Genomic DNA, 13,787 nt, shown 5'->3' with positions numbered 1-13,787 from the left:
TGGGTTGAACTCAGAAGAGGTTTGTTTCTGAAGTAACAGCAAACCAAAACAAACAGGATTTTATTCTAGTCCACATGTGGTCTTAGAGTCAGTGTAAAGGGTAATTTATGAGAGAACTGCAGAGGCAATGAATGTTTAATGAATATTTTAAAGTTTTATTTGAAAATCATAGAAAATCACAAGTGAACAAGTTCACATGTGACTCCAAAAAGCAAACACATTGTTTCAAGCATTGTTTCAATAATTTCAGAGGGACAGCTGTTTCCATTACTTCTTCATTACTTATAACTCTCAAACTAATGTCAGTCAACATCACCTATCGTTACTCAGTCTGTTGGAAACCGGCCACTGAATCCATAAAACATAGCAGTAACCTGTAAAAACACAGTATCATCAGACCGAATATGTCAAATTACAGATTTCAGCCTCTAAAACTGAGTAACAAATATAAAAAATTACAGGAAATTATTAAAAAAAAAAAAACAATTACAATTCTATAAAAGTCATTGTTTACTAACCCCTTGAAATAATTTTATTTTGTTAGAAAACAAACAAAAGAAAGAAACAAGAAAAATTCAAAAAACACTGTGAAACAGCTCTAGGGGTAATATTAGGTGCTTTTGAACAGCAGGGGACCAATTCACAGTCCTTCAAACCATTTGAAGTAATTCCCCTGTTTTTGCTCACATACTGCCAGTTCTGTGGCCATTCATAGACCTGATGATTATACTTATTTAGTCTTTTTTTGGAAAGACATAGGAGAATGTGACTGGTCTACACACAAACATATTTTGATTAGCTGAACAAGTTGAATGCTCTACTAGCACCCATACTATCATAACTGCATTTTAGTTGCTAAAGCAACTGCTGTCATTGTCCGCTATTACATACAAATGACTATGACTGCACTAAACAGCTGTGTTTAAATATTGACACCAATACATGACTAGACAACAAACAGTATGTCTGTGGCGTAGTCACAGTTGTTGATTTTATTTATATATGGCTGATATTTGTTCCCCATTTGAAAACATAATCAGACACCCATGATGGCTTGCTTTTTTTAAAGTATGTGCTACAAGGTAGGCTGATCTGAGTCTTGGCTCCTATAGCTCCTTCTGAATGTTTGTATTGCTCTTTCAAACTTCACTTTAACAAGAAAACAAAGACGCAAAATACACAGCTCCAACTACAGAGTCCTCTGTTGTTGTTGTTGAATGCCTTGTGCACAATTGATGTGCCTGAGAGGACCTCTGCCAAGTATTACACAATCAAAGAATGGCACAATTTCAGAAGCAAACATACAGATCCTTATAATGTCTCTATAGTGGGACTTACAGTATATAAAGTAGTTTTAGGTACATACAGTGTGAGTGTTTGACAAATTTTCAATTGGTCTACTATACCAAGTCTAGTTTTTCCCCATCCACCCACTTTTCATTTTCCATGGTTGTGCATAGATAAAAGGCATCAAGTCCAGAAGGAAAACTCAAGCATCCCCTTTCCAAGCAGCACTCTCCAGATCCTCCTGAAGGATCCCAAAGCCTTCCCAGATTAGAGAGGATATATAATCCCTCCAGCAAGTTCTGGGCATGCCCTTTGGTCTTCTCCCTGTAAGTTGTGCCTGGAAAACCTCCAGAGGGAGGCACCCAGGAGGCATCTGAATCAGATCAGATACCAGAACCACCTCAGCTGATTCCTTTCAATGCAGAGGAGCAGTGACGTTACTTTGAGATCCCCATCTCTAAGCCCGACCACCCAACAGAGGAAGCTCATTTAAGCTGCTTGTATGTGGGATCGCATTCTTTTGGTCATGATCCACAACTCGTGACCACAAGAGAAATTTGGAATGTAGACGGATCATTAAACTGAGAGTTTAGCCTTTTGTCTCAACTCTGTCTTCACCAGGACAGACCAGAGCAATGTCCTCATTACTGTGGACAAAGCCGAAATCCATTAATAATCTGTCTCTCGCTCTATTCTTTCAACACTCTTGCACAAGACTCTCAGGTGCTTAAACTCCGCTTGAGGCAGAAATTCAACCGCAACCTGGAGGGAGCATTGGTTGAAAACCATGGTCTCGAACTTAGAAGAGCTGGCTCTCATCTCATCATCTTCACACATGGATGCTAACTGCCTCAACACATGCAGTCTAATTTTGTACTCATTTGTTGCTTATTATGATCATCAGTAAAATCCACCCCCCCATATTTCTGTGTGCTTTGAGAAACATACCGTCATAGGTGCCACTCTCCAGCAGCAGCCCGCTTTCCTCCAGCTCGCGGAACTCCTCCACACTGATGAAGTTGTAGTCCACTCCAGGAACTTCCCCCTCCCTGGGCTGCCTAGTGGTACCTGAAAACAGCGAGAAAGTATAAGACAGTAGCAACATCCAAACACTTAGTGCCAGGCTGGGGGGTGGGTGGGGGATGGATGTGGATGAATCCAACATGCCCTCAGGGATGTGATTCAGGCCCAAATACAGCACTCAGGGGAGGGTTTGTGTCTACACCATGAATAGTCAACAGAGCTGGGACTGCGAAGCAATGAATTCATTATTCAAACATGAATCAGAGGGGGGGAAAAAAACTCCCGCCACAGAGCAGCACAGCTGTCAGAATCCAGCGGAAGTGTAACTGATGATAATGAACAGGATCTTAATTACTCCCACTAACTTAGGCTGTGCCCAACAGCATCAGCACAATTCTTTAAGGACACGAGTACAATCCTGCTGCAATAATTACCACTGATTCTGAGAAAATAAGACGGAAGCTTTTCTCTTGACCGTCTGTTTATTTGTCAAATACCAGGAAACAATGTTGAAGCATCAATATTCAGCAAAATGTTTCACATTTTTTGTTTATTCTTTCTGGTTTTATCTCTAAAACTAGCTTCTACTTTAATTTAAAGCATGCTGATCGTGCTGGTCAAAAAGCTTAACGTTTGGCCTCGCTAATGTTTTCAATGAAATTAAAAACTTACTCTACCGTGCCAGCTGTGCTCATCATCATCTTAGATGTAATCTGGGCTTTTACAGTAACTCAGCTAACCCACTCTGCTGTCTCTCCCCACTGCAGGCACAGGGGCCTTTAACTCAGTCTAACAGGGACCTGCCCCCATTCTTCATTTTCTTTCTGAGCTGACATCCATCCCGACTGCAGAATGAGCCGTCACGTCTGAAACAGAATAGTGTGCTGCAAAAACAATCTTTTATTCTGTCAAACAGAGTAATCAGAGAAGATTGGTGAAACCTCAGAAGGACGATGCAAGCTTCTTTTTTGTTGACTGGCAGAACAAGGATGTGTGGATATGTAGCTTTTTATTGTTGTATCAGACATCTTGTTTGCAGACTGAGAGACAAGCTGGATCAGTTTCCCTGACCTGACAATTACACTTAACTTCACGTTACATTTTTATCAGTTTCATCATCCGAAGTTGCTGTATTATGATGGAATATAAAAAAAATAAAAAAAACATTAAGTTATTCCTTAAAAAGGAGCAACAAAAATGGTGCATGTAGTGTACACAACTGTTTTCAATATACAGAAACAGCTTCTCTAGGCTATCCATACCTAACATGCTGTGTCTCAGATATGGATAGAAGAAAAAGAATATACTCCTGAGAGTCTCTTTATGAGAGCTGTTATCTGAGACGGATGACAAGGGGTGCTGGTCAGCTCATACTTCCACAAAAAGCTCCTCACCCTTGTACAAGGCAGTTGTCATTCCTTCCAAAGTGATTAACTTTGCGCACATATCACTCGATATTTCGCACCAACAGGGCACAAAACTTACCATTTCTCATCTATGCACTAACTACACATAGACACCAGGTTTCCATGCTCTGCACAGCATCAAGCAGCTATGTATGGATGGATGTATAGATATATAAAAACAGTATAGTATCGAAAACAGTACTAGACAGTATACAACGTTCTATTACTCTAGCACTAAATGGACTCAAGGACAAAAATGTTATAGTTGATAGTTGTAAATACTAGACAAACTTAGTAGAGACAACTAAAATATATTGACTGATTAGCAGCAAACGGTAATTGGCCTGAGACTGTGTACTCTTGTATTCAAGAATTGTAAAGGTGAATGGATTCATTGTGTTACACAGTTGGTATGCTTTATCTGGTGTTTGTTTTCTGAATGGATATGGGTTGACCTTGTTGAAAACGGAACAAGTACTGTGGAAACATCTTCAGTTGCCCCTTACTTCATTTGGCTTCCAAGGCCACAGACTTTTTAGTAAATTTTTTTGAAGAGGTTTTGTTCAGCAGGTCTTTAGGCTTTCTGAACATCTTTCAAAAAAAAAAAAAAGTTTTACACACTGGTTGGCTGGTTGACTGATTGATTGACATCTTATCTATTTGTCTAAATATAGAGGATCAGTGGATACTTTAAAACCAGCGAGTCTTGTGCTGAGCTATTTTTTTAATGTTAGAAAATGCCACAGATAATACAGTTCAGAGTGTGTAAAATTGCGGGGGGGTTTGCACCACAGAATGAACATTCAAAGAGTTACTGAATGAAAGTTCGGTAGCTCAGTTCAAAAAATGAAGAAAACTTCCACTTAAGTGAAGGACAAAAGAAGAAGAGTCAAGAATAAAACAAGTATGTACAGCAGATGAACATGAAGAACAGAGGGGAAAAAATCCCAAAAAGCCCAACCCTGGATATTTGAAATCCATCATCCTTCAGTTCAGTCATGGATTAGATGTCAATTTTTCGAATAAAATGTGTTTGAAAATGCTTTTATTGAAAAAAACAAACACTCAATTATGTCTGTCCAACTGCCTTATCTTTGGCATTTATGTTGATGCAGAATAGCTAGTAACAGGATAAATTTAAAGTTGTCTTATACAACAATGGTGTAACCCTTAAGTTAAGAGCCATTGTAATGATTAAAGAACTCAAATATCAAATAAATAATAAGGTTTTACAAAAATCTGTTCTGTGAACAGTCAGGTACAAAGACTGGACTAAAAATAAGTCAAATTAACCACTGTCCAAAGACCAACTTTAAAAGGCCTCCAAAAAGCCTGTAAATCAATTGTTTAAGATTACTTTAAAATATTACAAGAAAGTCTTAGTCCAGTGCAGAAATATAAAAACAAATGACAGAAGGCTTAAGACCTTTGTTGGGTCTTAAAATAAAACTAAGCTGAAAAGAAAAAAACTGGATAGGACATCCAGGAGCATGCATTACTGGTGACAAATCTTTGTGCTGCAGACACTTGACCAGTGTCTCTTGCTGGGTTTGACCCGGTTAAACCTCCTCTTATTTCTTAAAGCTCCCTGGGCTGCATTCTTGTATTTTATGACCCACTGTGGATGAGATGTAACCTTTTTTCTCAGTGTAGTAAAACAAAGTCAAAGTGGTACATTACATCAGAGCACTGCTACCATGTCCTTTGTCTCACTGGACTCGACTTAAATAGATTTTCTCTTTAATCTTCTCAACAAATGGCTGCAATTGAAATCCTGGGGCACATTTCTCTGTTTTACATTTGTACAAGCCTTCCGCTCCTTCTTTTAAATTTGCATTGAAACCGGTGAAGCTGATTAGCATCCTGTGATTGATACTACCGAACACCTTGGGAAGAAGAGAGGTAGCTGTAGTACAATTTTGGTGTTTCATGTTAACCTGAAGCTTTGGCACAGCCTTGAGTCCCTGTCATGTATTACGGGAAACAACCTCAACATTTATCGAAGTCTTGCAGTTTGGAGGAGGAGCAAGTAGGAAGTTGTGTTTTTCTCACCCTGATCCTATTTTGCCTGCTGTAATGAGCACGGGCATCATGCTGTAGTGGCTTTCTACGCTCCTAACAGGGTCACTGTGGCTCAGTGCACCGGCACCGACCTGAATGAGCAGAGCGGATAGAGGACATATGCTGAACTACTGAATCCAGACTAATATGTCTCATGTGAAATACACACTGAAGTCTTCCCATCTTCCATAATGACCTGGTAAACAACTAAATGTGCAGAAATTAATAAGTACAGTACATGATATGCATTTTAATCTGTCTGGAAGGAAATTCATGTTTTTTGTTCATGTTTTTGTTGATGCTGCATAATCTAACTAGTCTGAGGAGCACAGAGGCTTTTAATCTGAAAATTGTTTCATAGATTTCTTTCATGATCGCAATCAAAAATCTTCATTAATAATATAAGAAAGAAAGCCCTGCTGATCATCTTAATTCATCTGGTATGATTAGACTCAACAGTAACATAAAACAGCCAGAAAATAATCTTCCCTTGAAGCAAAATATCAGCTATAAAAGCTTTCCAAATTCTTAGAGCAATAGACAAAATTATATAAAAAAAATCCATCTGGTTCAGTGATAAATGGAAGAAGAAAAAAAAAGTGATCTTCAACTCAAATGTGCAGCTCAGAGAACTGTAGCTGGTCTTTTATTTAAAGCTGTCGGCTTTGTTGTCTGTTTTAAAACCACTCGGGCGTAAATTCAAAATCACTCTGTCATGGTTATTTATTCCACTGTTCTCAAAGAAAGAGTGGAGCACAGTTATACAGAACCAAAACCACAGAAGTAGAAAATATAGGGAAAAATGAAGCAAAAAATATAAGTTGCTCTAAATGTTACACTTCACATTAAGTTTGGGTAGTATTACGGTTATATGGTATAGCGGGGTATCCAAGAATAGCAATGGTATTGCTTTGAATATTGTCCTTCAAAACTTTGCTGCAAATTTAATCCCAGCTGAATAGGTTTAAACTCTGGTTACGTTTGTGTATGAAGAGTGTATCTCGTGTAAACTCTTCCTCTGCTGCCATTCCTGCAGTGTAGTAGTATTATTTCTCTGTAGCAACGCCTACTGTTCGCCTACTGCAGGAAGTGAAGTAGATTTCAACATTTAAACAGCAACTCTGCCATGCTGACGGTGCAACTTACTCCTCTACCAATGTGTGATCTGTTCATTATCATCCACAGCTGAAAGTAATGGTTTTGTCTGTGTCTTTGTGTATGTGTATGTGTGTGTGTGGGTGTGGGTGCGTGTGTGTGTGTGTGTGTGTGTGTGTGTGTGTGTGTGTGTGTGTGTGTGTGTGTGTTACCTTTAGCCAAAACCTCAAAAATCACGAAACAAGTTTAATTAAACTTTAAAGGGGACCTATTATTCTTCCTTGAACAAGTCAGGATAGGTCTGTGGGCTGTACAAAACATGATCATTACATTTAAAACACAAAATCATTCTCAGATTTTGAGATTTAACTTGACTGTTTTCAGCTCATTTCAGAATGAGCAGTTTTAGGGCTGCGTCACTATTATTAAATAAGCTGCTGTTGGCCACGTCGCCCCAAAATCAGTGTCCCGTCTCAAAACATAACAACTCACTGAAGGATTAAACTCTGCAAATCTGACGCACATTTATTATTAATTCAAACTCTGAGGATTCTGACTTTGGGACTTAGCAGTTCCAAACCAACATTTATCGAGTCGGACAGCGGCAATCAGCAGGTCCAGGCGGCTGCCTGGTAAATGGGGTTTTTTTTCACAACTTTTTTCTCTTTTATTAACATAGTTGTAATGTTAGTTTAGACAACCTGCTATAACTTTAACAGAGACGTGTTTCTGGGACAGCTGAGCTCTTCAAACTACAATTTTCTTTGGCGATATTGCAAGGACATTGCCATCCAAAACAAAATGAAGCCACGCAGCTCTGTTCTCTGTGACTGGGAGAACATGCACACGTTCTATATTGCAGCCGACAACAGAACATTTTCCTTTTCCAGCAGAACTAATGTGATGGTCTTCATGTAATGTAGTGGATGGAGCTCCACTGGGGTTGCTAGGTGAGGGGGGTTATGATGCAACAATCCCAGTTTTGTTTTTAAAACGGGTTGTTTTGCACAAAACAGAAAACATTGCCAAAAAAACAATGGGATGGGGGGTTTTTTGTGCTTGGACTGTTTCTAGAAGCAGTAGATACCCAAATGGAAGTACAAAAACACGTAAAAAGTGAATTTTGCATAATATATTCCTTTTTAGAAAGTAATCATTTGCTACACTGTACATCTATAACCAATTAACTGATGAAGTCAACAATTCAAAATGGCTGCAACTACCAGCTCAACTTAGAAAACACAAAAATGTTATAACTCAGCCAATTTTACAGACATTGGGCTAGAATTTGGTATGGTAGTAGCTGAGCATGGTCCCACACACAAACTTTGAATTTGTGGCATTATTTGTTAGAACTTATTTTGTTTCTTGGTTAACAAATTATCTCTGTGACGACTGAATAAACTGTATTGAAACTCAGAAAGTACTTTTTGGATGTACATATACAACTGATTGATATTTGGAGTCAACCCATATCAAGATGATCGCCACAGCTAATCAACCTAGATCTCTGTGAATTTTACAGATATTGAGCTCAGATTTGATTTGATAGTACAAGAGCACAAGAGATCATGTGAGATCATGTGATATATTGCAATATCACATGAGATCGCAGATGATGTTATTTTTTTTAGGTTCAACAAAAATGGTTATAACTCTGTCATCTGTCAACACAAGATCATCTTTGCTTTAAACTTTTACACAAAAGGCATCAGGCAACATCTATTCATTCTAGGAATGTTATGTCTTTAATTGATAAAAAGATTTAAACTTTCAAAGTTTTGGTGCTCTTGGTGTTTGTGCTATGATTTCTGTTGTTTTGTCTAAGATTTATCTGGTCTATCAGGATGTTTCAGTCATCTTTTTTATTTCTGCCAGAATCCTTTCAGTTTATTAGATATTCTCAGTCATCTGCGTTTCTGTTGTCTGTTCAGCCTGGCAGGTTTAGGTTTTCCCTCAGCCTGCGCTGCCTACCACACACGCACACCTGTCAGCCATCCATAATCATGCTTGTTTGTTTCAGTCCTAGATCTGTTGTTGCAATCCCCCCTTTGGTTCTTCTTTATTTATTTATTTGTTTATTTGTTTGTTTACTTCGGTCATGCGGAGAAGGGGTCCTGTACTGCTCGGTTGCCTGCACTCTTTGGTCCTTTCACCATCATTTATTACATATACTTGTCTTTAATGTCCAAACTTTCTGAAATTAAATTAGCAAAATCTACCAAAACATGTTATGTTGTAATTTAAACTATTAGAGTTAGGCTTAAATATATCAACATTTTAAAATGTCCTAAATTACTTAAATAATAGGGCAACATTGTAAGCTGTTCTAGGTATTGCTGCGTATTGCAGTATAATTTGAAGACTGCATAACAATATTAAAAATGGATACCTCCTAAGCCTTCTTCAAATAGGCCTTCTTAGGTAGGAGTACTCCACAAATAAACACGAAAGCCAAAAAAGTGTGTCATTCTGATCAACTATAATACTGTTTTCGTACAGTCTTCCAACTCTTGGTAGAAAATGTCCTTATTAAAGTCTGCTCAGGTTCTTTTACTCCGCCACATTAGCAGTAAAGTCGCCATATAGCCAAAAAGGCTGCTTTACTAATTCTAAGAAGAAGTGAACTGCACAGCTTTAAAAAAATAAATAAATAAAAGTGAGCTTCTGTAAAACTGAGGAGGAGAAAAAACAAAGGCTGAATGCAAAATATGTTTAAAAGAAAATTAGGCAAAAGAAAAGCAGGCGAGAAAAAAGATTTAAATAGTGTAAGCGGCGCTACAGAAGAGAACAGATTGGATTCCAGCTGGAGGGGTGGGAGGGCAACAAGCAGACCCAGACAGAGAGAGGACCAAGGCTGTGGGAGCTACTCACAGGGAATGGTGCGCAGGTAGAGGTTGTCCCTGATCACCTGCTGGAGCTTATGGTCCAGGGAGCCCTTCTGAAACTGCAGGCTGAGGTAGTGATGCAAATCCGTATTCAGCACCTTGCCTGGAGGGGAGGAGAGAGAAATCTGCATCAGACTAACAAGTCAGTCACACAGGAGCTCTACGTGACACTCGTTTGTACTACAGGCATTTTAAAGATTAATTAAACTCCAAAACTGATGTCCACACGCACTCGTGACTAAACCTGCGTTAGTTAGGACTGTCATGTCATGAGAGCATCAGCAGCTGTAGCAAGGTCTGAGGAAGTGTTTACTATTTTCCCCTGAGTGATAGCATGTCAGAGAGATGAAGAGAAGAAGAGGAAACAGAGAGAAGTCCCTTGTGGTTGCAAAGGTAATGCACATCTTCTGTGTGAACTACTGTAGCTGTGCTCGGAGAAGAAGTTACCTTCTGAAGAAAGGACAGGTAGAATGTGCTCAGAATAGGCTTTCAGCTACAACACCTGCACTGTGTGTCACAACTGCATGAGCAGAATTAACCCTACAGGTGACCAGAAGGACTAGTTATCAACATCTACCACCATGTGCCATTTATCAAAGGTGTAAATGGATAAGCACTGAAGCACCCTACTACTACTATTCAACCATTCTTGTTCTGTTTCTGCAACAATACTTGGTCCACTACTCCTACCACAGCATAGGATGACTTTTAGATGTAGAGGACAACCGATATGAGATTTTCTACACCTGATGCCAATTTTTAGAAGTAAGGGAAGCTAATGGTAGATTATACAACACAATTTTTTTGCCAATGTGTATTTCTCATTTACCAAATATAATGTTATTTGTGTAACTTAAATAAATACATTTAGCAACCCTTGGAAGAACTTGTACACTTAAAAATAATATATAGAAGAGCATTTGCGCTTAAAAAAACCCATAAATTTTGGGCTTCAGTAAGCTTGTTGTAGTAGCTGCTGCCACTTCATCTTTTTTTTTTGTCTACTTGGTAATTTATCAAATATGCTCAGGTGTGGCTGATTTTCTAAAAGTGGCCAATATCGGCCTTTAGAATCAGTCGACCAAATAATCAGTCTATCTCTAATTAGAGGCATGATTTAAAAGTTTAAACAAGTCACAAAAAGTTTGACTTTATGTGACTGAAATGGTACTTTATTTGTGGGTTTTTACACAGTCTGTTTAGGTTTTATGTCTTGTTTTTAATCTTAAAAAAACACTAGAAAATATTCAAACCTGATGTCACATTAACTTATTAACTGTCTAAACTTCATAAAAACTTGCCATTTAATACTCCTTTATTACCATGTACATTACAGTTCTAATACAATTTATATATCAAAAGTTGATCATCATCAGTGTGTCTCTCACTACTAAAGGATTTATGGTTTTTTCTCAAATCTACCATGAGTGTGGAGTAAATACATCCATACGTTCATTGACTTTCACTGTATTGAGCTCAGAATTTTCTCTGCAAACCTGGAAGTGAAGGGTCTGTTTATTTTGTCAATTCTAAATAAAACACTGTAAACTAACCAGACACTTCTGCTGCTTATCGTTCAGGATGTTTTTCACTAAGACAAAGTTTTTGCACAGCCACTGTTTAAGGCCTTGTTTCTAGTCTGCAATTCTGTCTTACTAAGAGTCTTAGTGAGAGACACAAGTACAAAAGTGACCCGTATGAGACACTGGCAGCAGCTTTAACATTTTTTTCAAATAAACAATAAAGCATTTTGTTAGTTTGGATTAGTACAAAAGGAAGTCCAAATTACTGTTCAAATATATAGAAAAAAGCTGATGTTATGTTGGAATTTCAGGCATCCAGAATGTTACCACAGTAAGAATTTCTGCAAAGGTGCTTTTTTTCCTCGTCAGGGTATGCAGCTCCAACAGAGATCTATAAAGCCAAAGTGTGTTAATGGTTTCCGTTTCTATCTGCCAGAGTCTCTGACAGAAGTGTTAAGATCCTGCAGATCTTCTCCAGATCAGGAAATGTTGACAAATCAAAGCTAAGCAGCAGCCAGGCAGCGGATAATGATAGTCTCTTAATAAGATCTGCTTTAAGCTTCCAAATGAAGCGTCAGTCAGCAAGCTTCTTCCCGCAAGACACCTGCTGAGATTATAAATACACAAATGTGCTGAATAATATTCTGTCATGGTGCACCAAGTTTGGAGTCGGTGCACTGAATACTCAGGTGCTCAGCATTCTCTGCATTCTCAAATTATTGAGGATTTCTTTTGACCTCTCTAAAATATACTCTTCAAATGTATTTGAATCCTCTTTCCTCTTTAGACACACTCACGTGTGCACACAAAAGTGGGTTCAAAAAAAGCAGAAATTGGCAGCCAGAGGTGGAAAATGCTCTTATGCCATAGTGACAAAAAGGAAAAAAAAAAAAAGAACTATAGTGAAAGCAATGACATTCTTAAAGGGTAAAACAACTGACACACTGTAACAGTTTCCCTGTCTGGACTTACTTTTTATGATGCTGGTTTTCAGCAGACAGGTAAGAAAAATTTGTTTTTTAAGGAACTAAAAAGGTATCACTAACCAAGTTAAGAATGTTGCAAACTGTATTCATGTTCAGCCTCTAAAGGGGATCAAATAAGTGCAGCTACAAGCAGCCTCAAAATCTGTTAAACCGGGGTCCCGTGAATGTATTTCAGGGTAACATTTTCCTTTCCTTAAATACTAGGTGTTCAACACAACTCAACGCTTAGGGCTTTTGCTTTGCAGTGCGCAGAAGCTAATCTTTTAACTTATTCAGACTGAACTAGTTCAGTAACCGGTAGTAGTATGGGGCAAAGTGAAGCATGGCTCTCCATTATGTAACTCCGTGGAGTTTTAAGTGGCGCAACAAATTTGAGGAATTCAGGTCAAGGAAACAAAAGCTGGGTCTGACTATGCATCAACTTAAAAGCCACAAGCCTGTGGTTTGGGTTCCCAGAAGCTGTGGGACACACACACATTAAAAAAATAAATAAAAAAATTCCAATACAAAAACATAAACCACATTCCCTCTCAGTGGCTGTTACCATGTTAAAAAAGATGAGGGCTATTATTCTTCCACCAGGGACACAGAGCCTGCAGAGATAAGCTTGTTTCTGTTTGAGTAGCAAAGGGTGGCAATTGTTACCAAAGGACTCCTGCAACTGCTGGTAGATACCCCGCTGATGCAGTAAAAATTAATCCTTATTTCTCGTACCCTCTTTGTTGAACAAATGCAAATCACCTCCCCTGTCCAAAGCAGACTCTTACTCATCAGTGTCATCTTTGTGGCCCACCTGTCATGTTGCATTAGTCCACTATGTCATATCTCCAAAGATGGGGAGAGGAAGGCGGAGGGAAGAGGGGGAGTGGCAGCTTCCTGCTAGGTTACAAGGCAGTGAATCGGTGGCCTAGCATGCTGCTGGTGCAAGGCATGTGGGACACAATGGGAGCCTTTGTGGTTGCTCATCTTGTGGCTTTGAAATGCTCTTTCTCTCATATGGGGAGGGGAGGGTTGGATGAAAGTAGGGGGCTTCGGTTCAAGGACGGGAAGTTATTAAAAACGAAGGGAGCAGAGGAGGGCAGCAGTGGTGGGAGTATCAACACAGAGGAGTAACGATGATGCATGGGAACACATGTGGAAAGTCGCCACGCCTCCCTCTGCTAGCCATTTCATCATTTCCCTATCGCTCCATCTCTGACCGTGCTCCTGCGCCTCCCTCAGCGAGGAGATTCATCAGCTGTGGCAGATCCCCATAGGGCTCGTCACACCTAGAGCTGAGATCGCTTTCTGACTTGCCATCAGCCTTCCCTGAATCGCCATCAGTTACTTCTCTTTTCACTTGCATACCTACATCAGAAGCAGTGGAAACCGTCAGAAAACAACTCTTACAAGACAAGGATTTGAACAACAGGACCAATTTCACTCCAGATCAGATCTGCACCCTGCTGGACCTCTGCCTTTCCACCACTTATTTCAAGTTTAATGACAGTTTTTTCAGACAGAAACATGGTTGCGCCA

At 39.1% G+C, this 13,787-nt stretch overlaps 1 protein-coding gene across 1 annotated transcript in view; it reads right to left on the bottom strand.

Annotated features, from left to right (window-relative positions):
• The window catches only part of magi3a (membrane associated guanylate kinase, WW and PDZ domain containing 3a), a 70,925-nt gene extending 57,311 nt beyond the window's left edge, over positions 1-13,614 (bottom strand). The window contains exons 1-3 of the mRNA XM_037976889.1: positions 13,469-13,614; positions 9,747-9,895; positions 2,236-2,355 (exon numbers count right to left, since the gene is read on the bottom strand). Of these exons, the coding sequence (XP_037832817.1) occupies positions 2,236-2,355; positions 9,747-9,895; positions 13,469-13,614 (415 nt within the window). The remainder of the gene's footprint in view (positions 1-2,235; positions 2,356-9,746; positions 9,896-13,468) is intronic.
• Positions 13,615-13,787: the final 173 nt, after the last annotated feature.

This window comes from Kryptolebias marmoratus, linkage group LG8 (genome assembly GCF_001649575.2).
Source record: "Kryptolebias marmoratus isolate JLee-2015 linkage group LG8, ASM164957v2, whole genome shotgun sequence".
Classification (NCBI taxonomy): Eukaryota; Metazoa; Chordata; class Actinopteri; order Cyprinodontiformes; family Rivulidae; genus Kryptolebias; species Kryptolebias marmoratus.
This window is presented reverse-complemented; position numbering and strand designations above follow the sequence as displayed.